General features: G+C 34.5%; 1 protein-coding gene across 2 annotated transcripts in view; it reads right to left on the bottom strand.

Moving 5' to 3' along the window:
* Positions 1–20222, bottom strand: part of TRIO (trio Rho guanine nucleotide exchange factor) — a 485555-nt gene that overhangs the window by 16770 nt on the left and 448563 nt on the right. For both annotated transcript variants that reach the window (XM_051969858.1, XM_051969859.1), the window contains 11 exons: positions 16658–16806; positions 15548–15614; positions 13722–13825; positions 12862–12931; positions 11230–11319; positions 10076–10168; positions 8704–8754; positions 8350–8427; positions 7334–7525; positions 4913–5090; positions 2747–3537 (listed from right to left, as the gene is read on the bottom strand). In XM_051969858.1, the coding sequence (XP_051825818.1) occupies positions 2747–3537; positions 4913–5090; positions 7334–7525; positions 8350–8427; positions 8704–8754; positions 10076–10168; positions 11230–11319; positions 12862–12931; positions 13722–13825; positions 15548–15614; positions 16658–16806 (1863 nt within the window). The remainder of the gene's footprint in view (positions 1–2746; positions 3538–4912; positions 5091–7333; positions 7526–8349; positions 8428–8703; positions 8755–10075; positions 10169–11229; positions 11320–12861; positions 12932–13721; positions 13826–15547; positions 15615–16657; positions 16807–20222) is intronic.

Raw genomic sequence — 20222 nt, 5'->3', positions numbered from 1 at the left:
CAGTACACAGGCCTATATTCACTTTATAGATTAACTCTTGCTTTCTTACTGTTTTTTGGACATATTTTTCCTAATGTATTGCTTAAATATTGGGAAGTGATTACCAAAATTCCCAGGCTATCCACTGAAAGTTAAATGGAATAATTAATGGATTAAGGATTTAGGAGGAGAAAGTTATTTTTAGCCTTAATGTGTAAAGGACTAAAACATTTAAAAGTTGATATATGCCGTGATATGTGGTAGAGTTTCTTTAATTTTTCCACCCATTTCCCCTTTGTGTCTAAGAAATTTTTCCACGAAACCATATATATAGGTATTTAAAACAGCTATGCAAATAATTTTTACTGATAATAAATCATAATTTCACAACCCCCATATTCAGTTATGCAACCCCATATGAGGTCCTGACCCACAATTTAAGAAACATTGATATATGCTACTTACAACACTAAAAGGATAATTAGTTGTCTTAGGTTTTCCATTTTTGTTAGAGGAATCTTAAGTACTTTCCCCAAACACTTACTTCATTAATGAGGTTTTAGGATAGGCAATTTTACCTCCACTAAATAACTTTTTTGATAATTGCCCCTTCTCTTGCCATAACCAAATGAAAAAATCACAATTATGAGAAAATGCAAAATAAAGGAGCAGGTAAACCTTAAAAATGAGGTTCCTTTTACTCCCATCCCTATCTCATTGATCTAAATAAGCCTGTGTGATTTCTGTATTAATAGGCTGTGCTTGACATGTAGTCTGCTTTACCTGAGAATGTAAATTCCTAAAAAGAAGAGGAATGTTGTGAATATCAAGCTGAACAAGCTTAGTAAGAATCCAACTAGCACCAAGCAGAAAATGATGATCTATTAGGTCAGAGATTATGCTTTTCATCCTCTAAAACTTACACTATAATACTGTGGAAAATCCTTCTTTAATATTTTTATTTTTAGATAATGAGAAAGTGTCGAACTTAGGGTAGGTGTTGGTCCCTATCTCTTTCACAAGGGATAGTATTAAGGGATAGTTTAAGAATAGAAGCAGTTTTTGGACAAGGCTACATACACCTTTGCAAGCCTGGACAATTCATCTCAAATTTTCATTAGTTTTTATATGTGTGATATGGTTAACTATCTTCCCATTTAACATGCTATTTAAAATAATTTACCATGTATGAAGTATCTTGAAGATTTTTTTTAAGGGCTATAAAAGCTAAATAATTTTTGCTATTCCCCAAAGTGAAAAAAAAGTTGATTCTATTAATAGATATTAAGACTACATTGTAATATAAGCTCTAAGGACCAAATTCTTAATTTTTTGACCAGTTCAATCTAAAAATTGATTTAAATGATATTTTTAAAAGAAAAAAAAAGAAAAGACCAAGTTAATCTAAATGAACCTTCAACAGAAGACCAGAAGGAAAAGAGAATACATGCAAAGCAAGGTTGATTTTTTTCCCCCAGGTAGAAATACCATTTTTTTTAAAAAAAGGAAACATACATAAGAAATTTAAAAAAGAAATCAGAACATCTACTCATTAAAACAGTTCTTTCAGGTGCATGCTTTTAGAAAAGTGTTACAGGCTAAGTGACAGTCACTGAAACTGAGAAGGAGCTGTGCAAGATAGTAAGGAAATCCCCAAAATGAAGGAAAAAAATCCCAACATATCAACCAACCAATCGACCAATCAATCAACCAACCAACTTGCAAACACAACACTGAAGTGAGGGGTGAACAAGGACTTCAAGGCACCAGAACATTCCTCTCACATAGGAAGGGGTGCCCCCACCAGGTAACCGGCTGGGTGGGTCACTGGGCATTAAAATTGCCATAGGCCCCCTGGTGGTAGTTGCTGTTTCACAGGGGAGTGAGGAAGGGGCATGTCACCCAGAGTCTCTTGATAATCCTGCTTTGCCCTCTCCCCCTACAAAAATATGCAGATGGTTGAATCTCCAGATGCCCTCAAACAGACTCTCTCTCTTCTGGAGTGAAACTTTGGGTGGAGAAAATATTTTCACTTGACAGATTATTTTTTTTTGGCAGCAATTCCACTCCCCCCACCCATTTTGTCTCAGTTTACTTTGCTCTGAGTTGTTAGTTGGAAGTTTTCTTGAGTTTTTGTTTTTTAAAAATTCTCTCAGCAGATGAGTCAAAAAAAAAAAAATGCTGCAAAATCAATTAGGGTTGAAGGGAGCAAAACCAAGCAGAGTAGCAAGTGTAAAGTACAGGTCTCATATAAATAAAGGAACAAGTGTAAAAATAATTTCCCTTCCCCTTCAAAAAAAAAAAAAATGTGAGGAAGGGAGGTAGAGGGGAAACAAAAAAAAAAAAACCCCAACACAGTTTGCTAGCTGGAAATATAAGATTTAATGACGGCACATTCAGGAGGTTAATTATTTGCCTTCTCTAATTAGGAAGACGAAAATAGAGCAAGGAGAGCAGTTAGTAGAAATCAGAGCTAGTGATTTATGTTTTCAGCAGAGGCAAGGACTCACAACTACGGTTAGAAGGCTTTTGTATTCCTGTGTCTGTATACATACGGCTCAGGTTTGGGGTTTATGTATACACACACACACACATACATAGAAGCTATATATGTGTCTAATGTATCAAGGTACAGGAGGTACTGCGACAGTTGATTATTTCAGAGCAGGGCAGCACTGGAGAGCCAGAAGTTAGTATGAAGGAGAGTGACGGGAACACGGGAAGGTTTTAGAAGAGCTCGCAGGACAGAAGTGCTCCGCGCTCTTACCCCATTACTCTGGGTGGAGTGCACTGACTGCTCGCTGGTCGAGGAGCACGTGCTCATGCGGTCTGTGTCCTTGCTGTGTGACGAGTGGCGATGGACCTGCCTCTGGAGGGAGTCACTGTCCCCGGGAAAAGTGAAGGAGCCCGGGCGGCTGGCAGGAGATGCTGGGATGGAGCTCCAAAAGGAGCCCCCCTTCTGAAGGGGGCTGCTGGGTGGAAATAACTCTTTGCCAAAAGGAGAAGGAAAAGTTGTGGAGAGGGGAGAGTTCAGCGGGGAGACGGCTCCGGCTCTCGGCTTCCCCAGCGTCAAGGATCCTATGCTGCTCCTTGAGCGGTTGTCCTCCACGCTCCCTCGAGTTTCCTTGTGGGGTCCATCCTGATTTGGGCTGGAAACATTCCCAGGGGTCTTCCGGGGACTCTCAATGACTTTCATCTTGGGAATTTTCTCCGCTTCTCTCTCTGGACCCTCTGGCTCTCCACTGGGAGGATGCCTGTTTGGCTGGCTGAGGCCAGTTTCTAAGGAGGTGTTGCTGTGAGATGGCAGGGGAGGATTGGGAATGGACATACCTGACATCTTGTCTGCCTCTGCCTGGGCTGAGGCTGCAGAGGAGACCAGGACGGGGGAGTGGTGTCTGACAGGCTGCGGGATCCGGGACGGCCTGCTGCGGCTGGAGCTGGGGATTCCGCTGCAGCTGCCGGGGCCGCCGCTGTGGTTGCTGCTGCTGGGACCAGGGCTGCTGCTGCCACCGCTGCCTCCGCTGTGGTTCCTCTGATACTCAATGGGTGAAGTCAAGGCTGCGGCAAGGGCGAGAGGGAGACGAGAAGATTAAGCATGGGGCCAAAGTCAGTCCCAGGACACTCATTTCAACTTATCGCCTAGAGATATGAAAAAGGAAAAGTCACTGCTGGTGGAATAATGAATACACCTCAGGAAGACCACTAACAGCGGCTAAAATTTATATAGTGTTTTCTCTGAGCCAAGCACTGTGTAAGAGCTTCACAATGATTATCTCATCTGATCCTCACAACCACCCTGGGAGGGGAATGCTTTTATTACCCCATTTTACAGATGAGGAAAATATAGCTAATATTTGGATGTCATTTAACCTCTGCCTGCCTCAGTTTCCTCAATTGTAAAAATGGGATATTGATGAATCTACTTCCCAGGGTTGTCAAGAGGATCAAATGAAGTAATGTTTATAAAAGTACATGCTATAGAAATGCTTATTTCCTTTCTTTTAAAAATTTTTTATTTATGACTACAAAAGAACTTTAGGAAAAAATGATGTTAAATTGGCAGTCTGGACATGATATTTGGGTTAACACAAATCTTATTACAAGTACCACTCAAAGATGATAAATGACCTTTATATTTTGCTGAGTGATTATTTACCACACTTTTATATAAGATACAAAGTGTGGAGGCGGTGTTATTATGACAGTGAACACTTAAAACAGCACTGTTAGTTTCGGGTGTATTCATAAAACATAGGAACAAAATGTTCTGCCAATCAATCATCTTCCACACTGTGGGCTTAAGACAAAATGTTTTAGAAAAGCCTTCTGTCTATGTCTTCAACAAAGATTCAGGAAAAAAAGACAATTGTAGCCTGCTGCAAAGGAAGGGAAGTCAGTTGTAAGTCTAGGACACTCAAATCATAGCCAAAACTAGGGCCACATCAGGGTTTCATAGGATCCATTTTTCTTTCTAGTTGTTTTGTAATTCTTTTGTGATAACTCATTTCATAAGAATGACAATACCAGCTCTTGTTTCTTAACAGAGGGGGTGTGGGTTGGAAACACAATTTAGTGGTTGGAATGCAAAACTCTCCAGATCCATTTCCAAATCTGTAAATGTTTTCCACCCCCAACATGAACTGTGGCCAGTTTCTTTTATTTCCTTAAAATGTTCATGTACCTAGCAACACAGACTCTTCTCTAGATTACAATACTATCACAAGGTGAGTAGAATTACCAAATAGTTTTTTTTTAATTATTAGAAATGGAAACCCAATAGAGAGTTTCACTTTACTTAAGATATCTGAGCAACTAAAAACTAGGATGGAAAAATTCTCTAAGAGACACCAGAAAGAAGAAAATGGGGTGAATTGGTGGTGAGGAGGGAAAGATATAGCTATCTTAAGACAGCAAGTATAAATAATCGCTTTACCATTTAAAAAGTTGCGCTGGTTTTCCAAAATTTGGTTAATTTCATGGATCCATGTTTGCCGGACCCCTGGACTGGAGGAATGTAAGACAAAGGTCTCCACGACATCCCCAGTTCTTGACGTCAGTGCAAATTTACAAGGATCATTGTCCACATTTTCCTCCAAGCAAAGACAACTCACCTGCAAATAAAAAATTGGTTTTTTACAAATTAATTCCAGTGCAAAAGTGGCTATTCTTCATTTCCAAGAGTATTTTAAACAAAAATTAAATATGAAGTAACTTTTTCTTATTGAGCCACAATCTAATATTTCCAGATTTGAGTTTCAAGCCACTGTCACGGATTGGTGTTTTATTTTTATTTTTTCAGGTACTGGGGGAAGGAATCAGTAATTTCATCTGTGGAAGGAATTTCTTCCACTAATATAGGTCAACAGCTCTTTTTCAACTTGAAATTTGCAGCCATAACAAAAGTGGGCAATGAGAGGTTAAGTCACTTGTTCCTGGTTATGAAGCCAATATAGATTGGGTATGAGACTTGAACCCAGGCTGCTTTCTGTTCATTATGTCATAATGGTCCTCTGAAGTAAAGACATGGTTTAAATGTAACTTAATTAGTGGCTTAGGCAAATGTACTAGAAATGGTATTGTAGGGTACAAAATATAGCATCCAGAGTGATGGAGATGATAGTTCTACTATATACTCTGCTTTGATCAGATCATGTTTAGGCTCCTATATTTAATCCTAGGTACCATATTTTAGGAGATTTTGATAAACTGGAATATTTCTACGGAAAGGAAAAAATACTGATGGGACTTGAAAGCAAGCCAAAGGAAGTAATTAGGGTTGAAGTAATAAGGGATTTTTAGCTTGAATTAGAAAAGATGGGGGTGAAGGGGGTGTAACCATTAATGCTTTCTTCATGTTCGAAAGGCTATTATGTAGAAGGATTATATTTATTCTGGTTGACCTTACAGAGCAAAATGAGGATGAAAGGGTGATATGTATTAGGTAAAGTGGTTTTGGCTCAATAGAAGACCTTTTAATTAGTATAGCTATAAAGAAAACAATGTTCTCTCAAAAAGAGAATACTGAATTCCTGAGGTTTTCAAGCTAATGCCGAATCAACAATTGTTGGGGATATCAAAGAAGACATTCATAAAATAAGCAAGAGGCTGGATTAAATCTCTAAGTTCACAAGAACTGGAAAGGTCCTACGAGGCCACTGAGTTCAAACTCCTGTTTTGTAGATGAGAAATTGAGGTCAAGAAAGGTTTGAATCACACAGTTAGTGACTGAGAAAGAATTTGAAGCCAGTTTTTTTGTTTTTAATCCAGTACACTATCCACTATATCATGCTACCTCTCCTTTACTCTTTTAGAATGCAATAATTATGTGAAAGTCAGAGAATAGAACACTAATTAAAAAAAACACACAAACACCAAAACTTGCTGAGTGCAGTTGTTATATTAAGGGAAAGAGAAAGAAAAATTTGAAATGGTCCCTTTTTTTTTTTTTTTTAAAGAATTCTGAATATATTTCCTCAAGTCCCATTCTGGTACTTATTTAGAGTGGACGTGACCTCAGGTTCTAGAAGGGAGATTTCTCCAAGTTTCTACTGGATTGTAAAAGTTTTAAGCAGGATCATGGAAATATTCTAAACATGTACTTTAAGGACAGCTAGGTAGCACAGTAGAAGGGTGGGAGGTAGTATAGGGAGCACCTGGCCTGGAATCAGGAACAGCTAAGTTCAAATCTGGCTCCAGATGCTTACTAGCGTGTGACCCTGAACAAGTCTTAACCTACTATTTGCCTCAGTTTCCTTATCTATTAAAACTCCTTATCTGTAAAAATCTATAAAATGTAAAATTGTTTCAGTTTCCTTATCTGCAAAAAATAGTCCCAATCTTCCAGGGTTGTTGTAAGGATCAAATGAGATAATAATATCTGGCAAATATTAAGTGTATATAAATGCTAGTTATATTATTATTACATAAGCACATATTCCTGCCTACAATTCTGTCATATGCACATGTTCTTTACATGACACTTAAGGGGCGAGATCACAAATATGATTTAAAATCAAGTATTCTCATGATGGCAAAAGGACTGGAAATCTCAGACTAATGATTATATATATCAGTCACCTGTTTAGACAATAAGTAGAGTTGAAAGAAATGAGAAAAAATTCTAAAGTTACTGACATAATTATGAGTATAATTGGTTGTTTAAATTATATGCATAATTATAATACAGGCATAGGCAAAAGGAAGTACTTTAAATGTGTCATCAAAGTTCAAAGGTAACAGCAAAAAGAAAAAAAAGAAATACGTTATATTATGCAAAGTACATTTTATAGTGCTTGTGGATGCAAATGCATGTAGAACTCCCCCCTCCCTGATACACATGCAAGCACACATTTACCTTGATGCTATTTTTAAACAAGAATCCTGGCATGGAGAAACCTTTTTTTTTGTCAAGTGGCTCACTGAATATAACGATTTGCTCAAAGAGAAAAACACGTCTCTCTTTGCAGCGAGGCAGAAGACCTGCATCCTGGTCTGTGACCAAGAATGTGTCCTGTAGAAGCAGCTTACCCTGGGCTACAATTTTACCCTGAAACAAGAAATTACCAGTTAAGATTTCCTCAAGCTTTGATTAGACTTTCTCAAATCAAAACAATGTTCCTTCTCTACTGATGACAAAAATTAATTTGCAGATCTTTTCAGAATAGCAAGATGCTCAAATTAAAGACGTATCTATTCCAAAAATAACTGTCCTCAAAATCACTACCTTTATCTGTAACAGAAATTCATATTATGATACTAAAAAATCCTAACACACAGAATTCTTGAGAAATTCAAATAAATACTTATCTATAACAATAACAACAAACAACAAGTTTGAGTTGTTTAAGAATTCTGGGGCAGAGATTGAGTTAATTGGTTAAGCTGTCTGGACGAGAAATTTGTAGGACTTAAGATGAATCAAGAGTCCAACAGGTCAGTCGAAATAATTGCTGTTAACTATAAAAGGGGCTAGTTAGCAGATGGGTTGGATAATTAGAAATAAAAATGCCTGAAGACAGTCCACTTTCGGTTCACATGATACTGGGCATTAAATACTAGGAATTAAAAATACAGTCCTGCAACAGCAGAGGGCCCCAGATTCATATTTGCCCAGTTTGAAGAGGGAAGATTTCACAGAGGAATGGGAAAGGCTATCTTTTGACTTTCTTTGTATTGCCAAATACAAGGCACTTTATACATGCTTGCAAATTGAATGATAACATCAAATGAATAGAAAAAAAGTCAAAAGAAAACTGTTAAGAGAAAGGTAAAACAGAACCCTGGAATAAAAGATCATTTTGGCACTAATCTAAGTAAAAAGGAAAGTCACAGAAATCAGAGATGGAGTTCTTATAAAAATATCAGCATTACATCAAATCCTTGTAGGCGACCAACATTCATCATGTCGTTGCACCGCTTTGGGACTATACACATGACTTCTACAGCTCTCTGTTGGGAGTGGGGAGAAAAACAAAGGTTGATTTTTTTTTTCAAGAGTCATACAACAATTAATAATTAAATATACAGTAAATAAATAGCAATAAAAATACAACCCAAGTGTCATTCCCCTATTTACCTTCCCACCTCTACACCTCCACCCAATGTGCAAGAGATAAGGAACCACAGGAGAACAATTCAATTAGTAACCCATCCTCTGCTGGATGGTCCACAAACTAGTCTATGTGCTGAGAAGTAAGCAAACCTAGGGGGAAAAAAAAGGCATACCTCTAACTCTGTTGTGTCCAGACTAGCTTTTTTGGAGTATTTGAGGAAATCCTATAAAGCAAAAGGAAAGTTATTTGGACTTAGGGCTGCAGTGTTTCAAGTTAAAAGCAGATAACATCACCACCACCACCATCATCATCGCTAATATTTACATAGCGCCTACTGTGTATCTGGCATTGTTCTAAACCTTTTACAGACATTATTTCATTTGATCTTCACAACAACCTGGGAGGTAGGTGCTATTATTCTTTCCATTTTATAATTGAGGAAACTGAGCTAACTAAGATTAAATGATTTGCTCCAAGTCACATGTCTACTAAGTATCTAGGACCTGATTAACTCAGATCTTCATGATGTTAGGCTTAGTGCTCAATGTATGACATTGTCTAGATGCCTAAAATGAAGTTTGCTCTTTCTATGCTTCAAAAGCATTAAAATGAGAGACAACAATAGATAACTGTACTTATTTTAACCTAGAATGACTATGTATTCCTTATGACAACTATTTCTCCTATTATGGCTAAATTCCAAATATCATACCACAAGAATGAGGGAGGAAAATCTATGTCTATAGAACCCTATATGCAAATATCTCTCTATAATATATATATATGTATATGTATATATATATATATATAATGCAAATCTCTATATAATAGTGCCCTTACTCACACTTTAGATTTTAAAATTATTTTAAGTTTACCATCAAAAAGGAAATGGCAGGAGTTAGAAGCTGTCAAAGACTCTAAAAGTCTAGAGACAAAAAGATGAAGAAAAATATATTTAAAGTAGGTAGAATAACTTCTTACAATTATAGGACACCTTTCATTTACACTGTATTGCTTTTATATGTGTAGAGTTGTTTACATCTTGTCTCCCTCATTAGAATATGAGTTTCTTGAGGGCAACAACTAAGTTTTTTCTTTCCTTGTATCCCAAACCCTTGGTATACAGAATAAATATCTTTTGACTACTGATAGTTTACAAAGAAAATAAAACATTGTGTTATTTCCAACTGCTTTCATTCTTTCTTTTGTTCCTTCCTTCCTTTTACTCATTGGCACATTTTTGATTTGGGAGCCAGGAAAATATGAATTCAAATCCTGTCTCACTTAACTGTGTTACCCTGGGCAAATCACTTAAAATCTCTGCATCTCAGTAGTTTCATCTATAAAGTGGAAATAAAAATGACACATATTCATAGAATTGCTGTAAGAATGAATGACATAACATCTGAAAAGTGCTTTGTAAATGTTTAATTGCAATATAAGTGCCAGTTATTCTTCTTCCAGTGTTGGTCACTACTATCTTACAAAGTGAGTTCTTTAAATCCTAAAAATATCCTTAGAAGATACCTAATGTGATCTCTCACCTTCAGTAACAGTTGGTATTTCATAATTCTTTGCACTGGTTTTATTAGCAGATCTGTGAGTTGTAATCTATGGCCCAGTCGTTGCTTTAAATCCTATGGGTGAAAAAACAAAAAGGGCTTTAGCTTAAATTTGTTCTCCCTGCCACTCCCAGTTAACAGTATTTAATTTTTTCAATTACATGTAAAGATAGTTTCCAATATTTATTTTCATAAAATTTTGAGTTTCAAATTTGTCTCCCTCCATATCCTGTTCCCCCTCAAAACAGCAAGCAATCTGATATAGATTACACTTGTATAATCATACATTAGCTATCTTGTGAAAGAAGATTCAGAACAAAAGGGGGAAAAAACAACAGAAAAATGAAAATAAAATGCCTCAATCTTCAGAGTCCATTGTTCTTTTTCTAGATGTGGTCAGCACTTTTCATCATGAATCTTTTGTAATTGTCAAAGAATACTGTATTGCTGAGAAGAGCTAAGCTTAAGCTGATAATCATACAATGTGGCAGTTACTATGTACAAAGCTTTCTTGGTTCTGCTCACTTCACTCAGCATCAGTTCATGTAAGTCTTAAATGTTTTTTAATGGCCTATCCTACCTTAGTTATCCTGTCATTACAACTTCAAAACAGGCAACAAATCTAATCTTCAAGGATCTGAAGCCCCACTCTTTGCTTGAATATAAACTCCTTTTTGGATCACTTTAAATTCAACTTAGTGTAATTTTAACTTCTCAGAATTCCCAAAGTTCCATGTTTTACACTTTTTGAAGTTGTTGTTTAAACTCAGGCTTAGTTGATTTTTTTGGTAACAGATTTCTTTTTTGCTGGAAATGAACCAGTTTTATATGAACTGTAGAATGGGGTTAAAAGCCAGAAATGATGCTGTTTTGAGTTCATGGTAAGAAAAAAAGCCTTCAGCTAAAGACTGGCTGTAGCTCCAGTTTTAACTATGCTTTCTGAAAGCAAGCCGTTATGGTTTACATTTACATTTGGATTTCCTGTTATAGGAATGTCAGGTGCAAGATTCATATCACTTGATCTGAAACCTAGAATTCTGAGGTTTAACTAAACCTCTAGCGAGAAAAACACTAATTAGTTTTGGAATACAAATGTGTCCAAAAGCCCACGCTTTTGTCTGTTCCATGTGACTTACCTCAAAAAATGTATCAATGTATTCTGAGACAATGTGCTCAGACTTTGGTTTATTTTGGCAATAAACTATGTACATGTGCAACCGTCTCTCCTGTGAATTAAATTTAAGAAAAGTAAACAAGTCAGCTTAAAAGGCAGGAAATTTTAGGGAGAATATTCACATTTTAAAAAGGAATAATTTAAAAAATAAAGTTCTGTATTAATAAAGCTCTAGAAATACTTCAGATGTACAAATAACTAGCATATTCATTGTGTGCATGTAGTAGGTACTGCAAGAGTATATCAATTGTCTGATGTCACACAGTATAAGACTGAGGGTGGAAAGAGACTTCTTTTTTGGGATGATACAGGAGAAAAACTATTCTTATAGTTCACAGAGCTCTTACAACTTCTCAATTTTGGAAAAATATGTTTCAGTATCTTTAAGAATTAGAATGTGGAGATGAAAAATCAGGGAATAAGTAAATAAGCCCCAAGACAGGAACAAGAACATTTTCCCATTGTTAAATCATATAACTAGATGACATGTGTGAACAGCCAAACTATTAATGCTTCCCACATGTTATTCTTCTAAAGATCCGATGTGATACTCAGTTCTGCTATTTCCCCTTAGTTACAAATTTTCTATTCAATTAATCAGACTCCTTTCAAAAAATAATAGAGTATTTTACAATAGGAAGTAACCAAAATTTCATTTTCCTGAAGCAGAAATGGCCAGAGATATTCCAATATATCAGGTAAAAGAATGGATAATCAACTTGATCATTTGTGCTAATGGAGATAAAAAAAGGCCAAATCAAAAAAAAAAAATTAGTAGAGCATTTGCATTTGATATTGGAAGACATCAATATGAGACATCCAACTGGATTCACACATTCATACTGATTTAGATGGGAACTTGATATAAATTAGTCAGGGACCCAGTTGGAAATAGACAATTAAGACAGTGGTTCCTAATTTTTTTTTCCCTTTAGAGCAGTATTTCTGGTCATGGGGTGCTGTAGGACACTGAAAATTTTATTTGGCAACAATATGAGAGAGTTCAAAGATTCATATGTATAGTTTACCTTGAAAACAAAGTCAGTTCTTTATTTTTAAAAGCTCTGCTATTTCAGGATCTGACATGTTTAGGATTTTTTGTATTCAGGGTAAAGGCAAGTTTTGTTTATTTTGGGGATAGTTATTACCATATTACATATGCCAAATGAGAAAAATTTTAAATTAGAAATCACCTATAAATTTTTGTTGATCTATCATAACATTATATTCAAATTTTTGCATCATACCTAGAGAAGCTTATGGCATGCTTTTTGTGAACTACAGGTCTTCAACAGAAATAAGCCACTTTTGACAACTGCTGGTTGATGCTATTGATAACTCAATGACTTAAATGTATATTTAATTTTAAAATGATTACAAACAATAGTGAACATCAATAAAATAAATTTAATTTGTTTTGCAAATATTTGTTAAATGAATCAAAACATTAAATCCATAGTATTAACTTAAACTGAATTTTCAACATATTGTTTTTATTCCCTACTTGATCTTGTCACTAATTTGTTAAAATGATTAAGCATTACTTATGTTACTTGAACAAAATAATGAAAATCAACAGAAATACAGTACTTACATGCTTAACAAAAAGGGATCCCAGTTTTTCTGGATCTTCAAGGCACTTTTCCAATTCTCCCAAAAAGAAGCTGAAACAGAAGGGAAACTATGCTTATTGACTAGCTCTGGCCAAAGAAGGCTATTAAAATGGATCACAGATACAGCAGTAGAAGGATGCTTATCAAGTATCTGGTCCAACCTCCTCATCTTTCTGATAAGGAAACTAGGCCTAGAGAGGTGAAGTGATTCAGGTAGTAAAAGGCAGAGGCAGGATTTTCATGCAGATTGTCTAATGCTAGATTCAATGTTCTTCCCATGACATGATAATTCTCAAGAAAATTGAAGCTGGTGGAGATGGAAGGGATGGTCACTCAGATCTTCTTGATTTTCAATTAGCACTTTATATATTAGGTTACATTATGGCTATTCCAATTTTCTGTTTTCCTATTCACCTTATCCAAAGAAGTTTTTGATTAATATATATTTTTAAAATTGCCTACTTTTGCCAAGAACAAGAATGGGCAATGTAAAATGGAATGAATCCTGAATACACTTCTCCATTCCATTCTCTTTATTTCCATTGTAACTTAATAAATAGAAAACATTCTGATTCTCTCTTTCTCTCTCCATAATATACAATATAAAAGTTACATTATATATAAATAATATTATACATATATAATATATACATATACATATATATATATATATACATATACACATATATAAATTACCTATATTACAATGCAAAGCAGGTAGCAAAATAAAGTAAATCAGCATTTATCTGAAGTAAAACAAACATGCACTCATCAAGTAACTTAATTTAATTAGAAATTAAATTTACTTAATTAAAATTGAAATTGATTATGCTATACATACTCTCTGTGCCAATCATAAATCTGATGGATGTTGCCAAATACAATCTTATCTTTTCCTTTCATGTCATCAGGGACACCATCTTCTTTCATAAGTGCCATATATCCCTGTAATTGGAGATTTCTTTTTAAAACTCATTTTCAGTCTATGACATGACTCAATAATACAACAAAATTCTTTCCCCTCATAAAAACTAAACAAAATCCCCAACTCTATAGTTGCTTCCTTATAAAAATTTATTTAACTGTATCGATTTCAAGACCAAGATATATACTTCTTTTCTTATCACCATTTCATTTAAAATAAAAGCAACAATGAAATGTAGCTATAACTCATACTAGAAAGGTATAATGAGATTAGTTAATACTATTATTCCTGATTCAAAGTTCATCTAAGGAACTTATGAAGTTTTACAAATTTGAAACAACTCAAAGACAAATTCCCTTATTATTATGTGAAGGAGCAAACATTATATACTAAGATATATGTGTGTGTATCTACACATACACATATGTATAGATACACATACATATATGCATGTATATGTATCTATCTATATGATTACATACATATATAGTCACCTCAAATAAACCATATTTCTCATTTTACATAATTAATATAATGAGGATTTAAAAACATACACTGTGGTCTTGTGGGTACAAAAAAGAGGTGGCAAACCCAATTACTCTTTAGAGTTCAATAAAAACAAAAATATACAGCTCAGACATGGTCTTAAAATGAACTTAGTGAGAACTCAATGCAAAAATTATTTTTAAGTTCACACTATTTCATTTTAATAAGTTAAAAATGTGCTAAAAGGCAAAGCGTGTATTTAACTTGGCATGATTTCGTGTGTGTATGTGTGTGTGTGTGTGTGTGTGTGCGCAAAATCTTTATATATCTATATCTTACTACATAGCCTAAGTCTATATATAGAAAAGCTTCTAATATTATATGATCAGTTTTACTAAACTAATGGCTGGGATAGAATATATACCTAAATACTGCCCAGTAATAGGCAAATTTTCAAAGCTGAAATTATATTAATAATATACTATAAAATAGCACATTTTAAACAAAATGGGCCAAAATAGTTATGATACAATCATAGATATTTATAAAACCAATGGACTTGGGCTTTAGACTCATTTTAGAAATAGCTCTTCATCTAAATTAGAATGTTATTTCTGGTTAAATCAACAAAAGTAGGTATCAGCTACAGGAAGTACTGAGTAACTGTTCTCATGTAATGATATATTATTTGTTCTGTTCTCAACTATCATCAAATTGCTTGAGAGTCTCAAAAGCTATTTTTTGAACAAAGTCTCCTGAATACAAGGATTAAGTTAAAGATGGAATAAGATCTATAGCTGTGGCATACTTTGGCTCAGAGGAATTAAAAACATTGTCACTTTAGCTTTATGAAAAACATTTGCAAAGGGGATAATTAAAAGGCAAGTCTCTAATGTGACAAGCACTTAGCCCAGCACATAACAGATGCTTAATAAAAGTTTATTGACTGATGCCTCAATTATGGCAATAGATGCCACAATTCAAATATTGACAAAAATTAGACAAATAATAAAGAAAGAGTAACTGTTAAGATTAAATAAGAGAATTTTAAATTCTGCTTTCTAAGTTAAAGGGCTACAACCTGTTTGTTCTTCTGATGAATAATAATACTTTTAGAAACCTATGGAAAGTACCAATGTTAAATTTTTTTTTAAACACAATTACCTTTAAACACAGTTACCTTTGGGTAACTAAGGAAAAAAAAACACTCAGATGACTACGATAACATGTTTGAAATACTGATGAAATATATATACCTCAACTACATAGCCTAGGTCCCGTACATAGTCCCGCTCTGTTTCCACTAATTCCTGTAGAACATAGCTGTAAAAAAGGAAAAAAATAAGTTTACCAATAACAATTATTTATAGACTGAGAAATATAATGTTTAATGGGAGTTCTGTATCTTGGCTATAATAAGTTTTGAAAATGGGTGTTTACAGTTTCTTGTGCATTGAATAATGTACAAGTTTGAATAGCTAACCTAAAGGAGTCACTATGATAAATACTAAGAAAACTTTTAATGAAATTGAAATCACAGAAACACATTCTAATTGTATTCCACTAAAATCCAGATTCATTGCCATAAGGCAGAAAACAAAATTGGATTGGAATATATCTTTTCAAATTGTCATGTTAAAAGGAAACACCAAAGTCATTATTTTCTTAACAGTCTAGTGATACTAAGTTTTCACAGGAAACAGAAAATGAGAGCAAATTTTCGACATATATGATGCTACGATTCTAACTATACCATTTGGAATAAAATGAGATATTATTTGTAAAGTACCTATTACAAAGCTTGGCACATGGTAGACACTCATTAAGTGTGTGTTCCTTCCCTTTCCTCTCTGGAAGCGCATCCTTAGTGAAATTTATTAACTCTATAAGATCACTTAAATGAAATAACTTATTTCATGCTAAATGGAATTCTGAAAAAGCTAGTGAGTGTCCATAAATGAAGAATTTTACTTAATTTCTAAGAAAGATTTAGATCCTATATTTATATATGTAAATAAAATAAGTACATTTTAATATATTAGATTTTATATTTTTGAAGTTTTTTTTAATAGTAGTTGCTATCTTATGATAAATGATTGGCTATTATTATAAAATATTTTTATGCAAATCCTCTAGGATTGCAAAAAATTTATAGGTAAAGGTAGAATCAACATATCCCTGGAACTAATGGAAGGCTATTTCTAAGTAAAAAAATAAAAACCAAGTATCACACTCATGCTTCAAGCTTTGATTCCTGATGAAAAACTTTATGACTTCTAATGACATTAATTCAAAATGGTAGCAATCACTAAGGTTGCAGTTTAAGAAATAAAAACAAAAACATTTTAAAGGAAAGTCAGTCTTACTGTCGTCTTTTTAAAGAGCTGGATTTTCTTTCTTCCATCTCATCAATGGGTGAAGAGGAAGACAAGAGAGAATTATCTGAAGGGTTGAAAGATGGACTACTACTATCACCTTGATCTACTAAGAGTGAGCTGGGACGATCTTCCAGTGCCTAAACCCAAAAGATAAAATGACAAAGGATATTTATTACTAGCAATGCCATTTTCTTTTATATTGACTGGTACAAGTAAATTCATTAGGTCAGAAATTATATAACATATGTAACAATAATTATTGTATAATAATATATTAATATTAGTACAATATTAATTGATATTATATAGCATTTGTACTTAAATATATTTTTAAATAAAAGCTGAACAATTGAAAGTAGGTAGAGAAGAAAGAAGGAGGGAACATAAAGACATCTAAACATAGGCAAATCAATATAGTTTGCACTGTAATAAATAATGCAAATTATAATAGCTTCAGTTAGTTCTTGTACCTTTCTGATATTTATTACTTTTAGATTCATACAATATTTATCAATTTTAGTTAATTCTTTACAGATGTATCTCTGACAAATGAGAACTTAACTTATTAATTTGAGATATGTGCAGTGTTCCATACTTCTGAGTTTTAACGGGAATTTTTCTGATAGCAATTATCTTCCCTAAAATATATTTGGCCACAGATTAAATTAATTCATAGGGATCATAGGATTCATACATCAAAGAATTAATATCTTTTTAAACAGTTATGTTATAGATGGAGAAAGTGAGTACTAGAGATGTTAAATGTTAACCTAAAGTAACCTAGATAAAAGGCACAGTTCATAGTGGATTAGATTAGCTGCAAATGCATTGCCTTGCTGTACTATAATCACTCATTTAAAAATTCTGAAAGCTATTATTTCATTCTATAGTAGTGATATATATTTACAAAGGTTAGACTAAGCCAACTAATACTCAAGACGACCTTTTCCTCCTAACTACCAATGCACTACAAGTAGGACCTCCGAGTTTAGTATATGATACTTTTCTCATTGTTTCATGTATGTTAGTTTTGTCTCCCTTAAAGGAAAATTTCTCTTCTACTTTTCTTTACAATGATCACAATTTTCTGTAGGCCCAGAGTAGGTATTCAGTAATTACTTGTTGATCGTGTGGATGAATTATAAAAGTGCAGAAGATGGACACAGTCATTCTTGTGATACATTCCTCTTGGACAGAATGCTTCATATAAACTAAAGGAAAAGTTGTTATGACTATTATGTTTGCTTAGGCTTTTAATATAAATTGGATGCTTATATCCTAGAAAAGCCAACAGTACAAATTTTTATTCTTGCATCTCTCAATCACAGCTATGGTTTTCTGAACAAAAAAGGAAAACACAGCAAAATCTTATTCATATGAAAATAACAGAAGTAAAAGCAACTAGGTTTATATTATGTGTTGTTTTAGCTGAAGAAGATTAGTCTAATCTAGTCAGTTGGGGAAATAATGTTTTCTTCAGATTTAAAAATATTTTGAATAAACAGATCTTGGCTTATACTATAGGAAGAGTATCCTAAATAACAAATCTTGACTCACGTGGTCCATGTCTTATGAATTCTTTGAGAGGACAACTACCAAGGTCTGGAACAGTAAGTGGGAGAATATTTTGGTCTTTTAAGATTGTCTGGAGTTACAGAGAAACAGCTGAAGTTCATTAGGATGATTGTCCACTTGAAAAGAAAAACAACAATCTGGCAAAAGTGCCAAACCCACCCCTAAATACAGAGGAAGAAGCTAGAATGACTCCACTAGGGACAATCATTGAATTCACTCATGCTAATTATAGTCCCCGAGGGGGAAAAGTCTGAATAGAGATGGTGGCAGAAGATGGCTCTGTGGAAAGTTTCCTGTCATGAGAGATTTTGATCAGAAAAAAAAAAAAAAAAAAGCCACTGATAATAGAAACTGTAAGGTTTAACTTCCTCTTCAAAAAAAAAAAAGTTTATTTCACATACAGGAAGTTTTCTGAAACTATCCTTCTATGTCTTGTCTCTTTACCAAGCAGGGAATCCAGAGGCCTAGTTGGGATGAGACTACAAAGTTCCTGAATGAATTTTAACATCCTATTAGTGATAGCCTTAGAAAAGGGGCAAACCTGAAACATGCCAGTAAACATTTAGTTACTAAATGCAACTGTATTTTCTGTCCAATGGGTCATGTACTGCATAAAACTTGTATTTGTGATTTCTTATATGCAAGGTAATCTAACTGACAATTAATGTCATTAATTACACCCTGGGCTTGAATTCAGAAAGAGCCCTGTTTATAAATTCACATTCCTGAGTCTCACACACTAAATAGGTGTGTGATTCTGGGCAAGTCACTTAACCCTGCTTGCCTCAGTTTCCTTATCTGTAAAATGAGCTAGAGAGGGAAATGACAAACCACTCCAGAATCTCTGCCAAGAAAACCCCAAAATAGGGTCATGAAGAGTAGGACACGACTGAAAATGGCTGGACAAAGCTACACACCTAACTATTTCACCTTTATAGACATCTTTTCTGTAGTTGTCCCCTATTTCTAGGAGATTTTCTTTTCTTATCTCTTGCTCTTAGAATCCTAGATTTTCTTCCTACCTTTCCCAGTTCCCCTAACCTGCTGCTAGTTCCTTTCCTGTCTGTTTTGTATGTTTTATCTGTGCCTGTATGTGCACAGACATATATAGTCTTAGTGGACAGAACACTGAAGGAAGAACTGATTTCAAATCTTGTCTCAGATACCACTAGCTCTATATGCCTTTGTTTCCATTATTTATAGCTCAGCTTGAATGCTAACTTCTTAGAAGACATTCCCATTCTTGGACCTTAGGGTCCTTTTTGCTCCTCTTCAGCTTTCAATCTCTGATCCTAATTAGTCTCTCCTATTAGAATACAAACTCCTTTTAGCAGATATCATTTGTAAGACACTGCACCAGGTGCTATGCTATAGAGAAACAGCAGAGAAGACAGTCTCTCATTTCATGGAATTCAGACTGGTAGGAGGATGTAGCACCGACAAATATATTACAAAGTAATAGAGGTCAGTTCATTAGAGAAATACAAATAAATGCTGTAGGAGTTATGACTGGGAAGAGGAGGGAAAGTCTCCTGAAGAAGGCAGCATTCAAGCTGAGCTATAAATAATGGACACAAATTCAACAGACTCTTGAGTGGTGGGAGGAAGGGAGTAGGCAATAAAATAATTGTGTGGTTATAGGATACTGATTTATCTATCCTGCTTGGTTGGAGTGTAAACTACAGTGGAAAGGAATAATAATGACATGATCCTCAAAAGGCAGGGTGGTACCAGATTGGGGAGGATTCTGAGTGCTAAATAAAGCTGCCTGAACTTTATTGGGTCGTCCATGGAGATCCACTAAAGGATTTGGAAGAGCCAGAGACAGAGTTATGTATAAGAAAGAGCACTTTGAATTAATGGTATTAAGATTTGTATTGGGAAGATTGTAAGGAAGGTTATTTCAATAATCAAGATAATGAATGCCTTACAATATAAAAGAGAGGAGAGATGACAGCTTTACTCTGGAGAAAGAATT

Source organism: Antechinus flavipes, chromosome 1 (genome assembly GCF_016432865.1).
Source record: "Antechinus flavipes isolate AdamAnt ecotype Samford, QLD, Australia chromosome 1, AdamAnt_v2, whole genome shotgun sequence".
Classification (NCBI taxonomy): Eukaryota; Metazoa; Chordata; class Mammalia; order Dasyuromorphia; family Dasyuridae; genus Antechinus; species Antechinus flavipes.
This window is presented reverse-complemented; position numbering and strand designations above follow the sequence as displayed.